This window comes from Trichechus manatus, unplaced genomic scaffold (assembly GCF_000243295.1).
Source record: "Trichechus manatus latirostris isolate Lorelei unplaced genomic scaffold, TriManLat1.0 scaffold00066, whole genome shotgun sequence".
NCBI lineage: Eukaryota > Metazoa > Chordata > Mammalia > Sirenia > Trichechidae > Trichechus > Trichechus manatus.
The window spans coordinates 3,474,158-3,498,845 of NW_004444002.1; the positions used below are offsets into that span (position 1 = coordinate 3,474,158).

Below are 24,688 nucleotides of genomic sequence, written 5' to 3' on the forward strand. Positions count from 1 at the left end.
GGATAGCAGGTGAGGTGAGGGAAAGAAATGGGTAGCAAGAGAATGAGGGACTTTTACACCTCTTCCTTTCTCAACATGTTAATCCTCAAAAAAAGGAAGCTGTTAATCTTAAACTTTATACAATCTACCAGAAGCTATATTCAGCATGTAAAGTATAAAACAATTATTCACACATGTGATTACAGCTTCCTCACATAAAATTTTCAGTCTGCTATACTAAGACAAACATTAGACACATACTGGATTTTTCTAGTCTCTTACCGTTTTCTCTTTATCTTCTTGTTTGCTTCCATCAGACTGAAACTAAAATTTAAAAAAATACTATAAATAAAATGCAAAAAGGTTAAGATGATGCTATCAAAATGTAGGTTCTCCTTTGAAAAAAAATTTAACTTGCACACGGTTGTGAACTGTTTCCTTACTTTTTACACACACGTAGATTTTAAATATAGCCAGTGTTACCAATTTAAATTTTTTAATTTCATCTGTATTGCTAACTTCCAAACCATTCTTGACATCCATGAATTTTAAGTATGACTTTTATAAGCCAATTCTTTTCTAACCTCATTATTGCAATCCAAAGCATCCTAAAACTGATCTAAGTATTTATTATAAAATTGTGGCCAGCACAATAAATTAATTGTAATGCATTTTTCCACCCAGAGGTTTCAGTTTTCCCCCACAGAATTAGAAAAATCAAATACTAAAGCAACAACAACAAAGTACAAATTAAACACAAAGAAATTTAAAGCTTTGTTTTAATTCACCACTACTGAAGTCCTCATTGAAAAATAAGCTCAAAATATTAATAACATTGCTGACAAAGATAAAAACATTGCCTAACTTGGACAAACTGAATGAAAAGGCCTGGGTCCACATAATTAATATCTATGATTCACACGTGGGCCCCTATATTGTTATGTTTGAATATGTTCTGTATACATTCAAAATGAAATCGTAATACTTGTATGTGTACAGGCAGGGTGGGTTACGCAGAGGCCAAAAGAACAACTGAAGCATTGATACCCAAGGACTATCTAGACTTCTAGGAAAAATTTAGCTCAAAACCAAGTGAGGGAAGGAGAAAAGCTCATACACAGCTAACAAGTTTCTTCTATTTTCTTGGCAAATAAGGGTATTTTGTTTGTGTTTTCATGCTTGAGTAATTTAATGGGTGTTACCAAGGGAAGTCTAACTTCTGTACAACATTTTCACATTAGACTAATTCAGAAGAAAATTCTACCTCTTAGGCCTACCATGTTACCTTGATGGGAAAACATTATTTTTTTTAAACTGGTAGGCTAAAAAGGTATGGTTCCCTTTCACAGACACGATTACTAAGCCAGGTTAGCGAGGAGTGGCCTGGCAGAAAAAAGCTGAATAGGTTTGTTTTTTTGTGGGTTTTCCTTTTTTGGGGGGAGGGGGGACTACAATAGCACATTGGGTACTTTGGGAGACAGAAATAAGGGTATGCCATAATTGGAAGACCTGGGTTTATAGTATATTATTTTGGAGATAAAAGCAGTTAAGCTACTCCTTCCCTGGTATATTGATTCGAATAAACCTAATGAAGCTATACACATCGTTCTCTCTATATAAATATTTTTTTTAGTTACTAAGCTATCTTAATTCCCTTAAGGTATGTGTATGAGTTTCTAATGTCTATATGTCAATTATTTAGATTTCAAAAACAGGAAGATTTACAAAGGAGAAAGAAATATGGAAAGCAAAATGAAACCATCTAGAAGAGCAATAAAGAAACCTTCCTATCAAAGGTTAATTACTGCAAGAATGAACAAAAATAAATGAAGAGGTACACATAGGTAAAAGTAATTTTCCCACTTGCTTTATGCTTTTTGTTTGTGTTTAACTTAATTTGCTTTTAAATTCCTTTCCCAGACTATAATACTAAAAGTTTTATTGAACGACCAGGCCAGGAGGAAATGGGGAGAAGAAAATGAGGGAGAGGGAAGAAGAGACATACAATCATTCATTCATTTATTGACTAGGTGCCAGGCATTGGGAATTCAAAGATGAAAAGGCAGTTCCTACCTCTGAGGAGCTGACACCTCTTGAAGATAAAAACTGTACTTGCCAGTGTACTGTTAGAAACTGACTTTTTAAGCCTGGAATAAAACTGGGCACTCACAATTATGCCTAGACAGGCCATCAGCTGAATGGCCCAAAGCAAGTTTCAATCTTGCCCTGTAAAGACTGAGCAACTGATTGGGCTGCATAATAGTACTGGGCACAAAAAGAATGTTGGTCTATCAAGAGGGAGGCTTTTGAAGAGTTGAGGAATAAACATTGGGAAAAGCTGTAAATACAACTAGATAAAGTACTATTTTGTTATTATTAATGACTTATTTTTAGTATCTCTAACCCACGAACATTTCAAATGCTACTTCAGACTATACATTATCTCAGAAAAGAAAAAAAAATACTAAGATTTGTGACTAGATTGGAACCTGAAGCAACATCTATGTAAATTAAGGTACTATTTTCACCTTTCTTATTTTTCTTATTCTTACTAACTACCATTTATTGCATACTCACTATGCGCCAGGTACTAGGCGAAGAGCTTCATATACAAAATACTATCTTGTGCAACATTTCATTTTTGGTCAATACAAATCCACACTAAGATGCCAATGAACTAATAATATGGTCACCTACATACAGAACAACAGTAAGTGCTGGTTCTCACTTTTTATCCCAGTGTAATTAATAGCACAACCTTCCAATCTCAAAAGAGTTCTGGTTTAGTCAATAAATTACATGGTGTCCATATCACGTGGGTAGCAATCAAAGCGCAAGCACAGTTTATTTGGGAGGTAATCCTAGAAACCACCAGTAGAAAATTATCCCTGTGAGTAACCTGGAGCTTAATCCCACTGGGGATTCTTTGAGTCTGTGTAGAAATACATCTCAGGGTTATTACATCTAAGGGGCAAGATACCAAAAACTCACTGCCGTCAATTCCGACTCATAGCGACCCTATAGGACAGAGTAGAACTGACCCATAGGGTTTACAAGGAGCAGCTGCTAGATTCGAACTGCTGACCTTTTGGCTAGCAGCCTAGCTCTTAACCACTACGCCACCAGAGCTCCAAGGAGCAAGACAGCTGGTAGTTATATAACAATTGCTGTCATTCATTGGTTGAGAACTGGGGGAAAGGGGCATGACTAGTTTTAGTTATCGGGCAATGCAGGCTCTCAGGGCCAGAAAAAGGCCTCAAGCAAAGATACAGGTACCAGCAGTTGGAAATTGAGCTGGCACACACTGAAATGGTTAAGTACCTGGTATAGGGGCCAAAGAGATACAAATGGAAACTAATAGCATCTGCTACACTACATAAACAAATAGCCAAATCTATAAGAGGTAAGCATTTTCACAAATGTTTTCAAATGTAACCACTCTTCTGCAGACTTTGAGTTTTGTTTTGTTTTAACCCTGAAATTGAACTACAAGGTTCAATTTCAGAAAACAAAGCCTTTGGGGGAAGAGACAGGGTTCAATCAATTTTTTACAGTGTGTATTTGGTCCACACTAAAAACATTATCTACTTTTCTCACAAAAAGTGTACTTTTAAAAATTATAGTTGTATATAAAGTCTACATATGCCGATTAACAGACTTAGTATCTGCCTATCCTTGAATATTTATATACCTCTCAGCTAAAAACCACAGCTAATAGGGAAAATGTTAATTAATTAAGGTCCTATTTGTAATTTATTATCTTAGCTATGATTCTACACCTTGATTAGAATTGTTACATGAAGATATCCAGTAATAGCTAAGGTGACCTTAGTTCAAACTGATTATTATAGGTGGCAATACAAGTGCAAATACACTAAATGCTCTAATAGTTCTTCCCCGCTCAGGCTCATTAAATAGCAGGAGTGTTTTATTTTAAACCTGGTCCCCAACTTTAGAGTTCTTCATTTGCTTTTGTATAAGACCTAGAAAATACATAGGGGAGCTTAACAAATGGTGCCAATAACAGCAGTATCTGTCTCTATTTAGAAAATAAGGACTATAATGCAAGATTCTGATTTTTTTTTTAAATATTCTAACAAAATTTGTTTCCACTTAAAATGGAGAAAGATACACCCATGGATACCCTTTACTAGTTCACCCACAAAACCCCAGCAATAAAAATTTTTGATTTATATATTACAAAAAACATCTGATTATCACTAAAAAGAAGTCAAAAGAATTATGCTCCTGAGGGAAATGAAGCTGCTACTTTAAAGTGGCAACTAGTATTTAAAGCCAGAAATAGTATAATACTTTAAAACAAATCATCAAAAGTTTAGTAAAGCAATATAACTTACTTTGATCTTAAGAATTCATGACTACTCATTTTTTCTTTACTCTCTGTAGTGCATTACCTCATTAATGTTTAGACATATATCATTTTATCCTCACAGCAACCCCAGAAACTATTTAAGGCAAAATTACTACCACCCTTCTCTGACTTAGAAAAGTGACTGGCTTAAGATCACATAGCTAGAAAATAGCTAGTAGCTCATCCTAATGAAACCAGTTAGCATGACAATTGACTGCTAACCCTCTAATTACTTTGTTTAGGAGACAGCCTTAAATGAAGACTCTTTGTGGGCAAGTTAGGTTCTAAAGTCAGTGCATAAGATGAAAATTATATATACTCACAATTACCTTTGAAAATCCCTTAAATCATCCATAAAGTATACAGATACATCATCTCTCAGTTAAGCCAATAAAGACTGCATTAGAAGAAATCACTGTTAATTCACCTGAACATAAGATGAGGAGATTGGCTTGAATTTCAGGGCCATGTCACTTGAAAACACATTACTTTAAACACCAGACTCACACACTCAAGGTGGTGAGACACTCTCTAAGAGATCTGAGAAAATGAACCAAATTGAAGGGGAAAAAAAAATGCCTCCAATTCCACTCTTACTCTTTGGGCATGCATACTCACTGAGTATTTTGATGGTAAAAGTATGGCGACATTCACATAAATTAAGCACAAGTATGGTGCAACTCCACTGTTCTTGAACTCCATACCTCCATCCAAAAGGAAAATTAATTTTGAGCTCTAACCTATACAACCAGACTAGATCTTCAATTTCATAAAGAAACAAATGGAGTGAAACAGGATCACAGACTCTACCTGTCATGGATTGAATTGTGTCCCAAAAAAATATGTGTATCAATTTGGCTAGGCCATGATTCCCAGTATTGTGATTGTCCACCATTTTGTCACCTGGTTTGATTTTCCTATGTGTTGTAAATCCTACCTCTATGATGTTAATGACTTGGGATAGGCAGCAGTTATGTTAGTGAGGCAAGAGTCAATCTACAAGATTAGGTTGTGTCTTGAGCCAATCTCTTTTGAAATATAAAAGAGAGAAGCGAGCAGAGAGACAGGGGGACCTCATACCACCAAGAAAGCAGCGCTGAGAGCAGAGCTCGTCCTTTGGACCCGGGATTCCTGTGCGGAGAAGCTCCTAGTCCAGGGAAAGATGGATGAGAAGGACCTTCCTCCAGAGCCGACAGAGAGAGAAAGTCTTCCCCTGGAGCTGACGCCCTGAATTTGGACTTGTAACCTACTAGACTGTGAGAGAATAAATTTCTCTTTGTTGAAGCCATCCACTTGTGGTATTTCTGTTATAGCAGCACCAGATGACTAAGACACTCTCTTCCCCAACAGCTGATGAAAAATGAAAAGTAGCAAACACTGGCCCCAAAACTCTAAGCAGCTGGTTCATAAACTAGAGTTCTGGAACCACTGGTTTCACGTACACTCTCCCCCTAGCAATCCAAATTTTTATTATGAAAAATTTCAAATATTCACAAGAGCTGAAAGAATAGTACACTAAATACCTAAATATATACCTTCTAGATTCAGCAACAGACATTTTGCCTTTATTGTTTTTGGCTGATCAAAAAAAACTGCAGACATGACATTTTACCTCAAAATAATTCAGTATGCATCTCTTAAGAAGAAGGACATTCTTCTACTCTACCACAATATCATTATCATACCTATTTCCTAATATCATCCAATACTCAGTTTAAGGTATATTTTGACCATCTAACTCCAGGTTTTTTCTAAGCTTTATCTGTGAATCAATTCAGAGCACTCTGACTTTGCCAAGGGCCAACATATGAAGCAGCCATATACAGTCACCATGTTGTGCATGACGAATGTAATTAATTTCACTAAATTGTGCAAGAATGGCAGAAATGGCAAATGCTTTGTTATATATATATATATATTTTCTTTTTTTACCACAATAAGAAAAAGAAACAGCCATATAAAGAAACTACCCAGACAAGTGAATTCAGATGACAGAGTGAAGCATAAACCCAAAATCTCTCTCCCCCAGTTCCTAATGCAATGAACAAAGTTTTGTTTTTGTTTTTTTTTTAATGACCAAAACTCACCAACAACAACAAAGCAAGAAAAGAGGAACCTATGCCATTAGCTTCAACAAGCAGTGACCAAGACAACTGGCATGACACAGTTCATAATTATATTATTCTACATCCTGGTTTGGTGAGTAGTGTCTGGGTCTTAAAAGCTTGCAAGTGGCCATCTAAGATACAACTATTGGTCTCTATTCATCTGGAGCGAAAGAGAAAGACGGAAACCAAAGAATCAAAGAAGAAACCAGCCTACAAAACTAACAGCTCACACGAACCACGGCCTCGTTTATCCTGAGACCAGAAGAACTAGATGGTGCCTGGCTACCACTAAAAACCGTTCGGACCAGGGATACAATTGGTAGTCCCAGATATAATGGGAGAAAAATGTAGAAGAAACCTCAAATTCCTAGAAAAGGCTAGACTTACTGGACTGGCAGACACTACAGGAATCCCCAAGACCATCACCCTGAGATACCCTTTAAATTTGGAACTGAGCCCACACCCAGAGGTCACCTTTCAGCCAAATAATAAATTGGCTCATAAAATAAACAATATCACCTGTAAGTACTGTGCTCCTTTTAAATAATCATCTGTATGAGAACAAACAGTCAATATTTACCCTAAAGCAAAGATGAGAAGGGGGGGGTGTCAGAGAAGCTAGATTAATGGAAACAGAACAAGCAGAATGGAAATGAGAATGCTGACACATTGTGAAAAATGTCAGCAATGACACTGAGCAATATGTACAGAAATTACTAAATGGGAACCTAATTTGCTGTGTAAACTTTCACCAAAAATACAACAAAAAAAATCACCTATAGGAGATTGAATGGTCAACAATTACTTTAAAACAAAGATGAGAATGTAAGCGGGCAGGGAAACTAGATTAATGGAAATGAACAACCAGAATGGAAATAATGAGACTATTCACACATTGTGAAGAATGTAGCCAATGTCACTGAACAATCTGTGTAGAAATTGTTGAATGGGAATCTAAACTGCTGTGTGAACTTTCACCAAAAACACGATAAAGTATTACTTAAAAAAAAAAAAAGTAGTGACCAAGGAAAAAATAAATACAAGATTCTGGTACAGTATGGTATAGCTCCTGTCCCCACTCCAATCCCCAGATGTAGTACTCAATGAAGAAGGTAAATCAACAAAATTCTTACAAATTTTCTCATGAATACCCTCCACTTATGCAATGTAGCCTGCAGGGTAAGTAGGCAGCCCAAGAAAAACCCTTGCAAGTAGAAGCCCAGGAGGACACTGACAAAGGGAAAATCAGCTGCCAAGGCCTGCTGTCTTTCAAGGCACTGGGCTGAGACAGGTGAAGGAGTCAATGCCCAAGGGAGTTGAATACCCCCCTTGGCTGGGTGGGCCTAGTAAAGGATTCAGAAAAGAAGATAGAACTGAGGTCCTAAATAAGGGCTATATTCACCCTCAGCTGAGTTCATTCACTCCCCCACTCTAGATGACGGAGCAGACTGAAAACAGAACCGAATACTCAAATTGTAGCTTGGCTGGGGCAGGGGGGGTGGGGTAGTCTGATCATAAATAAGGTGGGATGGGTGTGAGGATTCACTTGCATTCTATTAAAAAGAACAGAAGATCTGAACAGAGCTGTTCACATTAACATGAAAAAAAATGCTGTGGCAACTATAGAAACATAAATGGCCAAAAACAAAAAAAAGAGAAGGGAGGGAGGGAGGAAAGAAACGCATATAAAAGTCAAACGAACTTAGTACGGAAGAAAGTACAATACAAAGGACAGAGGCACATTCTTCACAAGTACCTATATGAAGTCCTAAGAAAATTAAGAATGAACTAAAAAAAAAAAAAAAAGAGATGAGATAAACAGAATGAGATGAAAAGAGAGACTGTAAAGATAAAACATAAAAACACTACTAATACAGATATAATGTAAAATAGCAAGGCACTTCAAGAATTGCAAAATTTCAGACCAAAAAATAACCAAAACAAAATCTGTGGCCCTCGAGTTGATTCCAATTCATAGAGACCCTATAGGACAGAGTAGAACTGCCCCATAGGGTTTCCGAGGCTATACAATTAAAATTTATGTACTGTTCTCTATGTATATTTTATTCCAATAAAAAGTTACTTAAAAACATAAAAGAATGGATCCTCAATATTCTCCAGTTGAAGGGACTTCATATAAATAACGATGATGATTCAAAATTGCAGCCAAGACAGAAATAACTGATTAGAAGAAACGCAAGTTAAAAGAACACTAAGTTACCACTAATTACAAGGGAATTCAAAAAAGATCACTTGTCCAAAAGGTCATTTGTCACTTTCCTATATGGGGGACTTTACCAGCTAGATTATGAGCTATATTTGAGTTATATATTTGGTTAGGACACAATGGAGTTTCCCCAAACCCTACCCAGTGTAACATTTTCTTAAATTAGGTTCACTCTATTTTTATTTTATTTCTAGAGATAGTCACAACACAAATAGAACATTTCCATTTCAAAAATTTAGTTTTCTGCTTGGAAGAAAAAAAAATCTTACTAACCTCCTTCATAAATGACTTGCCTATGCGAACCACTTTTGCAAATAAAATGGGATCGTGAGAAAGGTGAGGACCAAGGTAACAGAACATATGGAATACGTCCCTCCTCAAATCTTCAAAGTTCTCTGCTTGTTTTGGTGCTCTCTTGTTTTGCAAAGCAGTAACAGGTGAGCCTTTAGCACCTTTAGGAACGCCAACTCTATAAAAAGAAGTAAAATTTATATATACTATATAACACCTACCATTTTAACACCATCATCTTAGCAAATAAAACTTTTCTTGTTCATATTTGCTTTCTATATTTCAATTCTGCCTCACTTTATTATATAATTCTCAACCAGTAGAAAATGCAAAAACAATATTGACTAGAAAAATTAGAGCTCAGAGAATGTTTCAAATTAACTGCATAAGAAAAGGAAATCAGAGAAATGCAGATTTCAAGTAACATTTAACATAGATCATATGAATTTGTTTTCACTTGGCCAGTATCAGGAATTTGGATATGGGAATGGGGAACAAAAGATTGCTCTCAGAGATACTGGAAGATGAAACAGAAAAATATGAATGTAACAACACTGACTCAAGTCAATAAACATTTCTCAATCTGGGTTCCACTACCTAGACTGAGTATGAGGGAAGTGGTGGTAGGGAAAGTGAGCAACATAATGGAAGAGGGTATCACACTAAAAAGGATAGCGTGCCCAAAGTTCTCACCCGCTGAGCAGGTGTCTGGCTGTGGAGTTACAGGGGTCACTCTATGAGAAGAAGCCTTTATCGTCCACAGCTCAGGTGGCACTGAAGGCAGCAGCCAGAAGCTATGCACGAGTCACAAGGCTGGGGGTTTTGAGGCAGGCTCTGATCTGTGAGGGTGAAGCCAGAGCTGCTGCTAATACTGTTCCTAAGTGTCCTGCAAGTAGGCTAAGGGCTTGAGGATGGGTCGACACAGTAACCAGGGATGATGAGAGAGGCTACACTAGCAATTTCCAGAAGAGCAGCCTTTATGCCAGGAGAGATAAGGCAAGCAGAGAGGCAATGTCCTCACTCAGAGATACTCAACCCAGGATACACAACAATTACATTAATTAAAAACCTAAGGAGTCCCTGGTTGGTGCAAACAGTTAACACACTCAGCTGCTATCTGAAAGGTTGGAGGTTTCAAGTCTACCCAGAGATGCCCCAGTAGAAAGGCCTAGCAATCTACTTTTGAAAAAATCAGCCACTGAAAACCCTACAGAGCACAATTCTACTCTAACACACATAGGGTCACTATGAGTGGGAACTGACTTGACGGCAACTGGTTAAAAACCTTAAAAATTCTCTGACCCCACTTAAGAGAAAAGTAAAAGTCAAAAGTAGAAGAATGGGGTCTTCACTCTCAATGGAGTAAATCCAACCTAGAAGTCTAATCTATAGTTTTTAGACTACATTACAGCACAGGCTTTACAACACCTAGTCTAGATATTAGGAGACAAGTCACTGATTAATCTATATCAGACTGATACACTCTGCTAATAGCTTTCTTTTGATAAAACATACTAAAATACATGCTTAGTTTGAGCAGACAAAGGTAAGTATGCAAATATTTTTGTAGTCCTAAACTATTTCTAATTCAATGATTTGTAAAGTATCCAGCAACATACCTTCGGTAGAGAGGCTCAATAGTTATATGAATGAGCTTACAAATAGCAAGGGCTATTAGCTTATGCGAAGCTGCATAGTATGGAGGCATCTGATCCATAATGTTCTGTGCATGCTGCCAATCACCAATCTTTAACAAGGCTTCCAACAAACCAAGTTTTTGGTTGTCAGGTGGCTAAAAATGAACAATCACAGCAAAGATACTTAGGATACAGACAGCAAGAAATTTTCATAAAAATACTGAGTTACACAACACAACATACATCAATAATAGCTGCCATTTGTGGGAAACTCAAGAGTATTTTCCTTGAAACTACATTTAGCAGGCACAAGAGTGACAGTTTATAGACTTGGAATTAAATTAAGTTTTACTAAATGGCATATTTTGTCCAGGAAACTAGAACTCATTGATTTTTATTTGAGAATCCCTTTCAGACCCAAGAGGTATTAATATACAAAGTACAAGTAGGTGAAGTCAATCCATTTTGTGATTTCAGTTAGAATAAGTTTTGAAATTAAATATTTATATAAGAATAAATACGGTAGCCTCTTTTGGGAAATTGCCTGTCAGATTAAAAATAAACTCTCTTTTGCAAATTAGTATCCCAAAAACCAGGTTTCACCATAATCAAAACTGTTTAACAAATTATGGTTCTACAAGTTGATTAACTATTAGAACTTAAAATTTCATAATTCTAAATCCAGAAGACAATGTTAATTTTACTGGAATGAATTACATACCTTTTCTACTTTCTCCTCTTCTTTTTCCTTTTCTTTTTCTCGCTCATCCATTTTTTCGGAAGACAACACAACCATTGTAAGTTTTCTAACAATCTGCTTAGCTTCCACTATTTCTCGTCTGTGTTCATCCATAATGCAATTATCAGCTGGAAGTAACTGAAAATGGTTCATCAAAACTTCATACAACAGCTAACACCAACTCGCTCATATAAAAAGCAAACACTACTACTCTCAACTGATAAAAATGTAAATAAGTCTAGTCTATTTTTGACCATGATTTCCCTTCTAAATAAGTTTCCCTTGGTTATTTTTTTATACTTTGGCAAGGTTAAGTACCTGAATTTTGGACACCTTTTAAAATGACAGCAGTTCAAAATTCCCTATTTTCTGTCTGCTAGAGTGGTGCTCACCACTGAATTTACTAGCTTACCCAAGAAAATATACACCTGTTCCATTAAAAATATCACAGATTTCCCCTTTAAAGGCCAAACTCCAAGTTAAATAAAGTATTGTATATAGCTCCAATTAGGGAGAGGTGAGCTACTGAATTATATAAAGAAGTAAATTTGATTCCCCTAAATGAAAAATCTCAGTTAGAAAAATTAACACCTTGACATTTCACTTTTAATTTTCTAGATATCTGACTTAAGTCACAAACCCAGTTTCTAGTTTATTACAAAAGAAAGTAATATGTCTGTAGTCAACACTCCATTATGACAAAATGCTCAAGTTGAAGATGGTGAATGTACACATTTCATAAAATAACCCCAACACAAAGAAAAATATAGCCAATAAACCATTACTTAGTGGTTTGTACTAGGCACTATGGTGAGCTGTAAAAGAAATATTCCTACCCCTAGAAATGTGTAATCTATTTCAGTAAGTAAGTCTAATGCAAAGGAAACAATCAGTAAATAAAAGGAAATATGGTGAAAACATTTCAGCAATAAATCTATCATTTTTATACTTTCTATTTGTCCTACCAGTCTACATCTACCTCTAAACTCATGTTTCCAAATTCTCCCTTTTCCATGTTTTCTAGGTTTATACGTCACTTCTCCACTTTAAATCTTGAAAGGCTCTCTACTCCTGAAAACAAAAAATCTAAACTCCTTACTATGGCATTTAAGGCCCTTCACAATTTAGTCCCAACCTACTTCTCCACCCTCATCTCCCTCACAAGCCCTAGGCGCCAACCACTCTGAGCTTCCCGATGTAATGAAGATCTTTCAAATCTCCTGCCAAAAAGTCTCTCACCATTTAAGCCTGGCCAACACCTACTCCTTTATCAAGATTCCAGTTCAACATCATTAATTTGTAAAAGTATTCCAAAAGGCCCCCAGGCAGAGATGCTATGCTTCCACAGCAATTTGTGCATACCTCCAACACAGCACTGATTGCTTAACAAAAAGTTTATCTCCCTTGCTACACTATGACTGCTTCCAAAGTAGATATTAGGTTTTATGCAACTCTGTAGTCACAGTAACTAATGATAGGAAAGTTACAAAGTGATTTGAAAGGCAGTGAGGATGATGTGGACAGGTTTAAGTTAAGTTCATAGATATCCTAATGTAAAACATAAACAGGAATTTCTACACTACAAACCTGGGTTTTTTCAAATTGATAGGTTAAATTGCTAAACTAGAGGTCCTCTATCACAATCACATATACATTCTTCTAGATTATGGTTTCAGCAATAAAAACCATGTTAGTCATTTATTACCTAGTAAAAACACAAGAAAAAATTTTTAAATATACTAACAGTTTCCCATTTATCCTGAATGCCTAAAAATAACATTTTTGGGGAAGGAAGAGGTAAGTATCCCATATTTCCCATAATCTGTGTATAACAGAGAAGTCTAAAACCACACTGGTTAGATCTTGGCCTCTTTCCTCAAGGCATATGCCTCGACAGCAATTAAGAACTTGAATTTCATATCCAACCTCAAACTCTGTAAGGGTGACCATAAGGTATTTGGCTTCTATGTTTTGTCGAAGAAAAGATTTAAATTCATTCACTTTATAAAATAAACACAAATCAATAATGTACTAGTGTTTCAAAAATTAAGACTTTAAGAGCCTAGAACCAACCTTGAAGTATTATATGACTGCCTACTCCTCTTCCCCACCTGAGATGGACAACTAAATATTCTTAGCAGACCATTTGACTTACATGTACATAAAGATCATCTAAATCAATAAGATTAAATTGTAGAAGTACTGCTGCAACTCTGTATAAAGATGATGGAGTCTCTCCACTTGGTTCCTTTAAAAAACAAAACAAAAACAAATTTCTATTTAGTACATAAAGGACAATGAAATCATATCCTTTATCTACCAATAATGAATAACAATTAGATAAAAAAAAATCTCTAGGCCAAGAATACACTTCATTGCTCTCCTGATCATACCGAACATCTGAATTTAGGACAAAGATTAATATGTCAACATCCTTTTTCACATTGGAACATAGCCCCAGTGAAATTAAGCACAATTGAGCACAAGGAAAACAGTTTCGAGAATGGACATATTTTACTATGCATGCTAATATATGAATAAAATCTGACAACTGAATAGAATAAGTGTGATTTTATACTGCATAACATTTAGTCTGGGTTTCTGTTTATGTGTGCATGTATTTTCTTAACTTGCTTTTTCAAGGAGTTCTCAGTAGAGATCCAAATGGACAAGGCTCACAAATGTGGAAATGCAGAACCATCTGCGTTTGCTTTACACTTTTCTCCATCTACTTTGATTTCTTGGGTTTTACATTAAGTGTATCTGCTTGTTGGCTAATTTTCCCTTCAAAACAGTTGTCTATACATATTGTTGTTGTTAAGTCAATTTTTGATTCAGTGACCCCATGTGACAGAGTAGAACTGCCCCATACAGTTTTCTAAACTATAATCTTCACAGGAGCAGATCGCCAGGTTATTTCTCTCAAGGCGCTGCTGGGTAGATTCAAACCACCAACCTTCCAGTTAGTGTTGCGCCACCAGGGCTCCTATACATATTACATATGAATAAATCAACATTTTAAAATATGGAATGGCAGAGTCAATTCCAGGCCAGCCCTGAGACCTTACACAAAAATACAAGGATCTTTGAATGCTATCAATTTTAGGAGTATTTTCCCTGGCTTTTTAACTACTGGGGTCAGATGAATGGATAGGTAAAGTGAGGATTACCGGCAAATACTAAATGGCCAAATGCAAATAAAAAACAAACAATGACAATACATTATACTCTGATTCTACACAACACTGAAAATGAGACCATTGTATGTAAGGTTCCTCCCACAATTGTGATGGATATTATGCATATAAAATAAGAAGGTAACCAAACTAATATATATCATATAAATAAGGCATTCTGCTTCAGTTTAACTTTTGTAACAGGTAAGTCTTCAAATGTTTGTTTATAAATGGTTATTTATTATCAGAACAACATCTAATAATAAGAAATGGTTGTCAGGGTCTCAGATTAAACCCACAACAGCTTATTTAACTTATTACAGCCTCTCCTCCATTACCTGACTTGAATCCACCAGGACTACTCTCATTTATTCCTTTTAACCCTATTGAAATGAATCACCACAAGAACTCCCAGACTGCCTGGTCACGTCACCTCCCAGACTCTGATTCCCATATTGCTCTGCACAATCCTTATTCTGTCCTGTCCCTGTTCTTGAAATCCTTCTGTAGTATCCACTGGAATTCATGACCCATTATTAGCAAAACCCCCTATATCCCGAACCTCTCCTCAGAATGTTCCCTTCACGTTACCACTCCAACAGAAACCTGGCTCACCTTAAGAACACCACTCCTACTGTAACCCAGTCAAATGGTGTCTATTTTACCCCAGACCCCTCACATTATTGGGCCTGGAGGTGGGGTAGTAGTTTTCTTAGCTTTTTATTGTTGCTTCTAGACTATTCTACTTCTACCCTTCCTAAAGCCCTCCCAGCTTTGAATTTCATATCATTTACTAACCTTCACGGTTGCTGAGATCTAGTTTCATTCCACTGTTGCCAGAAAAGAAACTCTGTATGATTTCAATCTTTTTGAATTTATTGAGACATGTTTTATGACCTAACATATGGTCTATCCTGAAAAATGATCCAAATGCACTGGAGAAAAATATGCATTCTGCTTTTGTTGGATGGAGTGTTCTATATATGTCTGCTAGGTCTAGGCAGTTTATAGTATTGTTCTATTTCCTTATTGATCTTTTGTCTACTTTCTCTATCCAATATTGAGTGGGGTATGGAAATATCCAACTATTATTGTAGAGCTATTTCTCCCTTCAATTCTGTTTGCTTCATACATTGTGGGGCTCTGTCGTTTGCTATGTTTATAATTGTTACATCTTGGTAGACTGACATTTTATCAATATGTAATGACCTTCTTCGTCTCTTGCACAAAAAATTTCATTTTGAAGTCTATTTTGTCTGATACTAGTACAGCCACCCCAGCTCTCTTTTGATTACTAGTTGTATGGAGTATCTTTTCCCATCCTTTCATTTTCAACTTATTGGTGTTTTTGGATCTACAGTCTCTTATAACTAAATGGGCAGCTCCTGTCCGGAGGCGAGATGAGAAGGCAGAGAGGGTCAGGAGCTGGTTAAATGGACACAGGAAATCAGGGGTGGAAAGGAGGCGTGTGCTGTCACAGTACAGGGAGAGCAACTAGGGTCACATTACAATGTGTGTATAAATTTTTTTTTATGAGAAACTAACTTGAATTGTAAACTTTCACTCAAAGCACAATAAAAAAACGTAAAAAAAAAAGTCTCTTACAGACAGTCTGTTGATGTGTCATGTTCTTGCATCCATTCTGCCAAACTCTGCCTTTTAATTGGAAAGCTTAAATTGTTTACATTTAAAGTCATTATTGATAAGGAAGGACTAACTTATGCCATTTTGCTATGTTTTCTATACGTCTTACATCTTTTTTTGTTCCTCAATTATTACCTTCTTTAGTGTTTGATTTTTTGGTAGTGTACCATTTTGATTTCCTTCTCATTTCCTTTCTGTTTATGTTTTAGTTATTTTCTTAGTGGTTACCTTGGGGATTACATCTTAAACTTCTAACAAGATAGTTTGAATTAATACCAACCTATCTTCAATAGCATATAAAAACCCTACTCCTATACATTTGCATCCCTCCACCATATTTGTTACTGTCACAAATTACATCTTTATCATTGTGTACCCATTAACACAGATTTGTAACTATTGTTTTACGCATTTGTCTTTCTAGTCGTTTAGGAAAAAAAGAAGAGTTACATACCAAAAATACAATACTGGCTTTTATATTTACCTATGTAGATACTTTAACAGTGTTCTCTATTTCATTTATGGCCTCAAGTTACTGTCTAATATCCTTTTATTTCAGCCTAAAGGACTCCCTTTGGCATTTCTTTTAGGGAAGATCTAGTGGTAACAAACTCCCTCAGTTTTTATTTATCTGGGAATGTCTTAATTTCTCTCTCATTTTTGAAGGACCATTTTGCCAGATACAGAATTCTTGAGTGATAGTTTTTTCCCTTTAGCACTTTAAATGTCATCCCATTTTCTTCTGGCATCCATGGTTTCTGAGGAGAAATCAGCACGTAACCTTACTGAGGATCCCTTGTATGTGCCAGTCACTTCTCTTGTTGATTTCAAGATTCTGTTTCTGTTTCTTTTGACAATTTGACAATGATGTGCCTCAGTGAAGATCTCTTTTCAGTTTATCCTGCTTGGAGTTCATTGAGCTTCTTGGATATGTAGATTCATGTCTTTCATCAAGTTTGGGGAGTTTCTGGCCATTACTTCTTCAAATATTCTTTCTATCCATTTCTCTCTCCCCTCTTCCTCTGGTACTCCCATTACGTATGCTGGTACACTTGATGGTTTTCCACAAATCTCTTAGCCTCTGTTCATTTTGATTTCATTCATTTCTTTTTCTGTTCCTCAGACTGGATAATCTCAATTGACCAGTCTTCGAGTTCGTGGATTCTTTCTTCTTCCTGCTCAAATCTGTTTCTGAACTCCTTAGTGAATTTTTCATTTTAATTATTGTACTTTTCAGCTCCAGAATTTTTCATTCCTTTTTATAATTTCTCTTTACTGATAATTCTCTATTTGTTGAAACATTTTTATCCTGATTTCCTTTGGTTCTTTGTCCATGGTTTCCTTTAGTTCTTTGAGCGTATTTAAAACAGTTGATTTAAATTCTTTGTATAGTAAAGTCCAATGTCTGGGCTTCCATAGGGACAGTTTTTATTAATATTTTCCTCTGAATGAGCCATGCTTTCTTGTTTCTTTGCATGCCTAGTAATATTTTGTTGAAAACTGGCCATTTTGAATATTATAATGCAGCAACTCTGGAAATAAAATTCTTCTCCATCCTCGGGATTTGTTGATGCTGCTTGTTGTTGCTATTTGCTTGTTTAGTGACTTTTCTAAACTATTTTCATAAAGTCTAATTCTTTGTCACGTGTGGCCACTGAAATCTGTGTTCTGTTAGCTAAAAAGCTACCCTCCCAGTCTTTGCAGATTGGATCTCTGTTCAGGCCTTCCTTCGCTGCCTAGCCAGGTATCTCTGCCTTAGACTTCACTTCCTACTAGCACGGAACCTGAGGCTAGCCAGAGGTAAAAGCTTAAGGACTTCTCAGGCCTTTTCTGACCATGCATCCAGCCCTGGGTATGCAGTTGGCCTTTTCGATTTCTCAGTACACACAGGAACTTTGAAAAGCCCTTATTTCTCCACATCTCCTTTCCCAACTTCTTCCTTCCCAGCTCCCAGCCTTTTCAGTCTCTCTACTGCCTGCCCCGACTGTTGTCCCTTGCTCCAGGCTGCTGTGGTCAATACTTACACCTTTAAATGCTTTTGACAAAAGCCAACCAAAAAGCCACCCTAGCCCTAGGAATGCTCTGAGTCAGATGAAACAAAGGTAAGCCTTTGCACCAGTCCTTCACAGAGCAGCCACACAAGTCAAGGCCCACAACCACAACTCTGAGAAAAATTCTTTGCTCCCTCTGGCATTAGCAACCTGCACCAGAAGAACGGGTTTCTGTCCTCATGGCTGTCAATCTGAGGGTTGGAGGATGGTAGCCAGGGAGTTTAAAACTCCATAGTGTTTTCTTACCACACAACAGCAGCTTCTTTCTTCACCAAGTCTTCCTCTGGTCGTTGTATGATTTTGACTAGATTCCAGAGTTCTGCAAAAGTTGATTCTGACAGTTTTTGCCAGCTCATTAGTTACTTTTGCAGAGAGATGGGACTCTGAAGCTCCCTACTCTGCCATCTTCAGTGACATCCTGGTGCTGCCATCTATGGAGCCCTGGGTCACTCACCTTCACTTTGCAATGATTTTAACTTCTGACTCATTGTCACTCTCTCCAACTTACTTCTTAATTTTGGAAGATTTTCAATTATATGTTGGTGATCCTTCCATCATGCTGGCCTCTCAGTTCCTTGAACTCCTTTCTTCCAGAGATCTTCTCCTCTATCTTATCTCAACCACTCACTCCATATCATACACCTTAATACTACCAATAGCTACAACCTCTCCAAAATGTTGATTTCATGTATCCAACCTTAAGCAGGCTATTAATGCTGCTGGCCAATCATAATCTATTTCTCTAGTTCATTCACTCTCCTACACAACTATTTCCTGCCTTCTCCTCTAACCTCCAATACCTCTTCTCCCATCCTCTCTCTCAGCTGATGACCTTGCTTTCTACTTCAGTGAAAACATTAAAGAAATCATTAGGACTTCTACAACTACCATCACATCTACCCACCTACCAAAAACTGTACTCATAAATACCGCCTTATCACCTATTATAGATGAATTCTCTCTGCTCCTATTTAAAGTCAATCCCTCCACTTAAGACTCCATTTTCTCTATCCTACTTAAGAACAGTGCTCCAATAATTCTACTCTTGTTTTCTACTCAATTATTCCCAACAGCATACAAGTACTCTCTCTCTCATCTTTTAAAAACTGTTTCTCTTGATGCAACTTTCCCTTCTAGCTACCACCCCATTTCTCTGTTCCTCTGTGTAGCAACTCCTTGATAAAGTTGTCTATTTTCACTATTTCCAAATCTGCTCTTCCGGTTGTCTTATAAATACCATTCCACCACCACCAAAATGGATAGTTTTGACCTCCCTGCTAATAAATCCAATGGTCAATTTCAGTCCTCATCTTATATGAACTATCAGGGGCATTTGACACAGTTGATCATTTTTTCCCTCCATTTAGCTTCCAAGATGCGACATTCTGTTTGTCTTCCTCCTATCTTACATATTATTCCTTCTCAACTTCCATTCCTGGTTCCTCCTCTTCTCCCAGACCCCTTAACATTGGAGTGCTCCAGGGCTCAGTCCTTGGTTCTCGCCTCTTGCCTCTCTCTATCCATTGCTTGGTGATTTCATCATGACTTTAAATACCATCTACATGTTTTTGACACCCACATTTCTATTCCTAGCCAGTCCTTTCTCCTGAACACAGATCCATATATCCATTTACTCAACACATCTACACTTAGATATCTAAGAGACATTTCAAACTTAACATGTCCAAAACTGAATTCCTGATTCCCACCCCCAACACCCCAAGATCCACTCTACCTGAAATTTTTCCTATCTTAGTTGATGACAATACATCTCTGTAGCTGCTCAGTCCAAAAAAAACTTTAGAATATTCCTTAACTCTACTTTCTCATACCAATCACCATCAAATACTATTGGCTCTAACTTCAAAATATATCCAAAATTTGATCAACTTCCACTGCTACCACAATCAGATTGACCCCTTGAAAATCAAAGTCAAGATACACATGTACATTTGCTCTCTCTCTCTCTCTCTCTCACACACACACAAACACACACATATACACACCACTCATGTCACCACTGGAGGTAGCTATTAAACTCCTTACTCTGATACATGGTAACTAACACGGGAGGGGGAAGCATCTGTCCTGCCTTTCCAGTAGGAACTGTACTTCAGGGTAACAAAATAGCCTGAGTTGATAAGAGATAGCTCTTCTTTACAGAAGAATGACAACAAATAAACGCAGAAGGCATGATAAAATTAATAAATCAACAATTTGGAATCCCTAAAAAATAACTGACTCAGGCCAGGCTCATCCATAAAGTCTAAAACATTTCAATGTTTGGTAAATGAGACGTTAGATATTCACATGGTAGCAAAGTATCAACCTGCAGATAACTTGCTGTTGATAAGGGGGGAAATATAATTGTATAATGGAGGGAATTAGACTATCACCAACTTACTGAACCATTAAAAATGAGACAGACATTAGATGTTAAGCAATATGAAACATATAACACAACCTATCTTTTTGCCACAGAACACTGTACCTGAACATTATCAAGCCTTTAGACCTAATTCACAGTATAAAAAATACAAGGGATAGAGAACAAATTAACCAACCATGAAAAAGCAATTAGATAAATCCAAAATGTGGAGCCTTCTTCAAAACGAATGGTCTCTTCAACAAGTCAATGTGATTAAATGAAGGGCCAGCACTATTCTAGATTAAAAAGAGACTGAAGAATCATAACAAACAAATACAATGTATGGTCTTTGATGGGATCGAAGTTTGAACAAACCAGTTACAAACTACATTTGGGGGACAATTTGGGAAATCTGAATATGCTCTGAGTTGATAGTAATGAATTACTGTTTATCTAGTTAGGTATGAAATTGGTGTCATGGTTATACAGAAAAATGTCCTTATTTTTTAAAAGTGTAAACTATTTAGGAGAGATCTTTCATGATATTTGTAATATAAATTAATATTTCAAAAAAGTACGGTAGCATATTAATAAACTTAATTCTAGGTGATGGATTATGGATATTTATTATACTACACACTCTTTTTCTGTATGTTTGAAAACATTCACAATAAAAGTGAAAAAGTAAAAGAGAAACAAAAAAACTAAATAAGATCACAACAAACAATAATACCTATGAGCAATGTGATCCTTAGGATAATCAACTAAATGAGACCAAACGGACAATATTTGCCCAAAGCAAAGATAAGAAGGCAAGGAGGGGCAGGGAAACTGGAGGGATGGAAACGGGAAAGGCAGAGGGGGGAAAGAGGAGAGTGCTGACACAATGCCGGGATAACAAGCAATGTCACGGAACAATCTTTGTATGAGTTGTTGAATGGGAAACAAATTTACTGTATAAACTTTCACCTAAAACACAATAAAATGTTCAAAAAAAAAAAAAAAAACTACATCACTCCCCTGCCTAAAACCTTCCATTGGATTCAGTCAGTATCCAAGTCAAAAACCTTACACTAGCCTACAAAGCCCTAGGTGATCTGGTCCCTCATCTTTGACCTCATCTCCTACTACTCTCCCACTCGATCACTCTAATCCAGCCACACTGGCCTCTTCCCTGTTCCTCAAACACATCAGACATGCTCACCTTAGGGCCTCTGAACTGGCTGTTTCCTCTGCCTAGGGGCTCTTCCCCAGATATCCACACAGTTTACATTGTCACATCCTTCAAGTCTTTGCTTAAATCTTACCTCCTCAAAGAGGTCTACTTGCACCATTCTATTTAAAATCGCAACCTACCATGCCAGCACTCCCAACCTTCCTTATGCTGCTCTGTATTTTCTTTTTTGCCCCAGCACATTGATCACTTTCTAACATACCATAAAATTTACTTAGAATGTAAGCACCATGAAGGCAGATTTCCCTTTGTTTACAGATGTAGCCACAGCACCTAGAACAGTACCTGGCGCATAATAGGCAATCAATCAATACTTCTTAAATGAATGAATTTGGGGTATAATAGGACTTAACAATGGTACTGCTATTACTACTATTATTGTGTTTTGAATTCAAAAATCAAGGGGCTATGATATAGGTGAGAGCAATTATCTCCTCTCCTGTTGCAAGACAACTACAGCCAAGTTTGTTTTGTGGTACCCTCACACTTTCTAGTACTCCTTTCTCCCTGTCCCTTTCGCTGTTCCTCATGCTATCCCTAAACCCACTATTGTAACAATTCCTGTTAGAGGAATAGGGGCAGATGTGGCTGCTCTACTCTCCAAAATGCTCATGTGCTCTAAAACTGCTTAAATTCCCCATCATCCTTCCAAGTCAAAGCATCCAGTATATCTGATCATAGCTTGATGCTAGAATAAAACCACTCTCACTGACATGATAACTGGAATAATTAGCTATGCCTAGAAGTACTAGCATTAAAAAAAGAAGCAGCCTGTTAATCCAAATTCTCAATTGGTCAGAATATGGGTTGGGGCTGAGGAGCTGATAGGGAAAACAGGGTTGGAGTTAGGCAAGGGACCAATACATAGACCATACATGCCTAAGAACCTACTACCAGGGTTACATGCCCTAAGCAGTTCTTGGTTTTCATAGTTTTCCTTACTTTACCTCCCAAACCACAAATTACCTAGAATCGCTAACATTTCTCCCCTTACCCTCAGTGGCCCTTAAAATTGCACGTTCTCACAAGATAGCTCTGGCAATAGAAACGAGGGAATATAGTGTTGCACAGAGCAATACAAGGGTTACTCTTTCCAAGAACAGGTTATTTCTGAATCAAATGTTTCTTGCTTGGGTACCGCTTATATAAGAAAAATGCTAATAAAAAAATTATTCAAATATTGCCAACTACTCTGGGTATATTTTAATTCAGCTCAAAAAATGTTTACATTATCATGAGGAATATTTCATATAAAAAGATTTTTTCCAATTCTAAAACTCAATTCGGCCAACAATACTTGATTTTATACAGTAGATCATCATTATTCACCGTGATCTGCTCTGAAAGCTAGCGTCTCCAAAGCCCTAACCAATGTTCAAATTCATCATGCCCAAGTCAAATTTCAGCTACCCTGTCACTTCAGCAGTTGGCTTCATGTTTCCAAACCCAAAGCAATCATGGTACCTCTAAAAAACTGATGGAATACTTGAATCTCTCTTCTCCTGTATTAAGAGCATGCTCCTTGGCTATTAGTAGGAAAAGGAGCAGCTACCATTACTAGTTTCTGAACAAAGATGAAGGTGCAGTGAGTTTGCCCAAAAACCCTGCCATGTGTCTTGTTTAGTCTCAAAGTGCTATATAGTTTTAAGCTATGATCTGTTTTCTCTTGTCTTTTGGAGTATCCCAGACAATGGAAAATGAAAGCATAATTAGAAGCAGTAAGTGATGTATCATTTGAGAATCCTAAAAGGAATCTTCTTACAATTCTTAACTCAAGCCCCAAGAGGACAGGAATAGTTCCTCCTCTTCATCAGAGTATGTTCTGTGTCTAGCAAAGCAACAGCATATGATAAATGCTCAATAAATGTGTACTTCCTGACTGATCATCCCAGGCAGATAGACAAATCAGCAAAGCTATGCCAAAAGGACAATGGAAGCCTCATTACATGGAAATTCTACTATCTACTAACTACAGAGTTATCTTCCTAAAACACATATCAGTCTCATTTACATTTAGTGAGCTTTACTAAAGGCTAGGAAACCCTGGTGGCGCAGTGGTTAAGTGCTACAGCTGCTAACCAAAAGGTCGGCAGTTGACATCCACCAGGCGCTCCTTGGAAACATTATGGGGCAGCTCTACTCTGTCCTATAGGGTCGCTATGAGTTGGAATCGACTCGAGGGCAACTGGTTTTTTTGTTTGTTTGTTTGTTTTACTAAAGGCTAAGCAGTAAACTAATCCCAGAATTACTAAAACACAGACCCTGATATAAATTGCACACAATCTGACAAAGGAGATAGACACAATTTATTCTAACATAACATGATAAGTACTAGAAATATGTGTCAAGTCCTATGAGAATACAGATTAAGAAGTGAGTAATTCTGCATGGGTGACACGTCAGTCAAGACTTTACAGAGCCAAGTATCACTTGATCTTAAGGAATAAACAGGAATTCACAAGATGAAGAAAGGGGATGTGAGAGGGTTGGGTAAGAAGAGTTTCCTAGTTTTAAGGAACTGCACAAACAAAAGTTCGCAGCAATGCCTATACCTAAGTTCAGGAAATGGCTAGCTATTTGATATGACTAGAATATTAGATTTGAGAAAAAAATATGATTAAAGATGAGGCTGGAAAGAAAGTACAGGGCTAGATTGTGAAGAGCCTTTCCTGCCACATTCAGAAGTTTGAATTTTATCCTACAGGCAAAGGATTTTGAGCAGTGAAGTGCCTCAATTAGATCTCTTTTAGAAAGTAACAGCAGCAATAACAGGGAAGATGGATTGAAGGAGAAATAACTCAAGGCATAGAGATTAGTTAGATTCTATTGTGGTTTAAATGAAAAACAATGTAAGGTAAGTCT

The 24,688-nt window shown here is 37.0% G+C and overlaps 1 protein-coding gene across 11 annotated transcripts in view; it reads right to left on the minus strand.

Moving 5' to 3' along the window:
- The window catches only part of THOC2 (THO complex subunit 2), a 111,008-nt gene that overhangs the window by 42,432 nt on the left and 43,888 nt on the right, over positions 1-24,688 (minus strand). For 10 of the 11 annotated variants that reach the window (XR_002824591.1, XR_002824590.1, XM_004379589.1 and 7 more), the window contains exons 9-13: positions 13,509-13,601; positions 11,336-11,491; positions 10,597-10,769; positions 8,960-9,155; positions 262-303 (exon numbers count right to left, since the gene is read on the minus strand). Coding sequence is in view for 9 of the 11 variants with exons in the window: in XM_004379589.1 (XP_004379646.1) it covers positions 262-303; positions 8,960-9,155; positions 10,597-10,769; positions 11,336-11,491; positions 13,509-13,601 (660 nt within the window). In the remaining 2 variants the exon portion in view is untranslated. Of the gene's footprint in view, positions 1-261; positions 304-8,959; positions 9,156-10,596; positions 10,770-11,335; positions 11,492-13,426; positions 13,602-24,688 lie in introns of those variants that run through there. The other variant, XM_023734269.1, reaches the window with a different exon arrangement.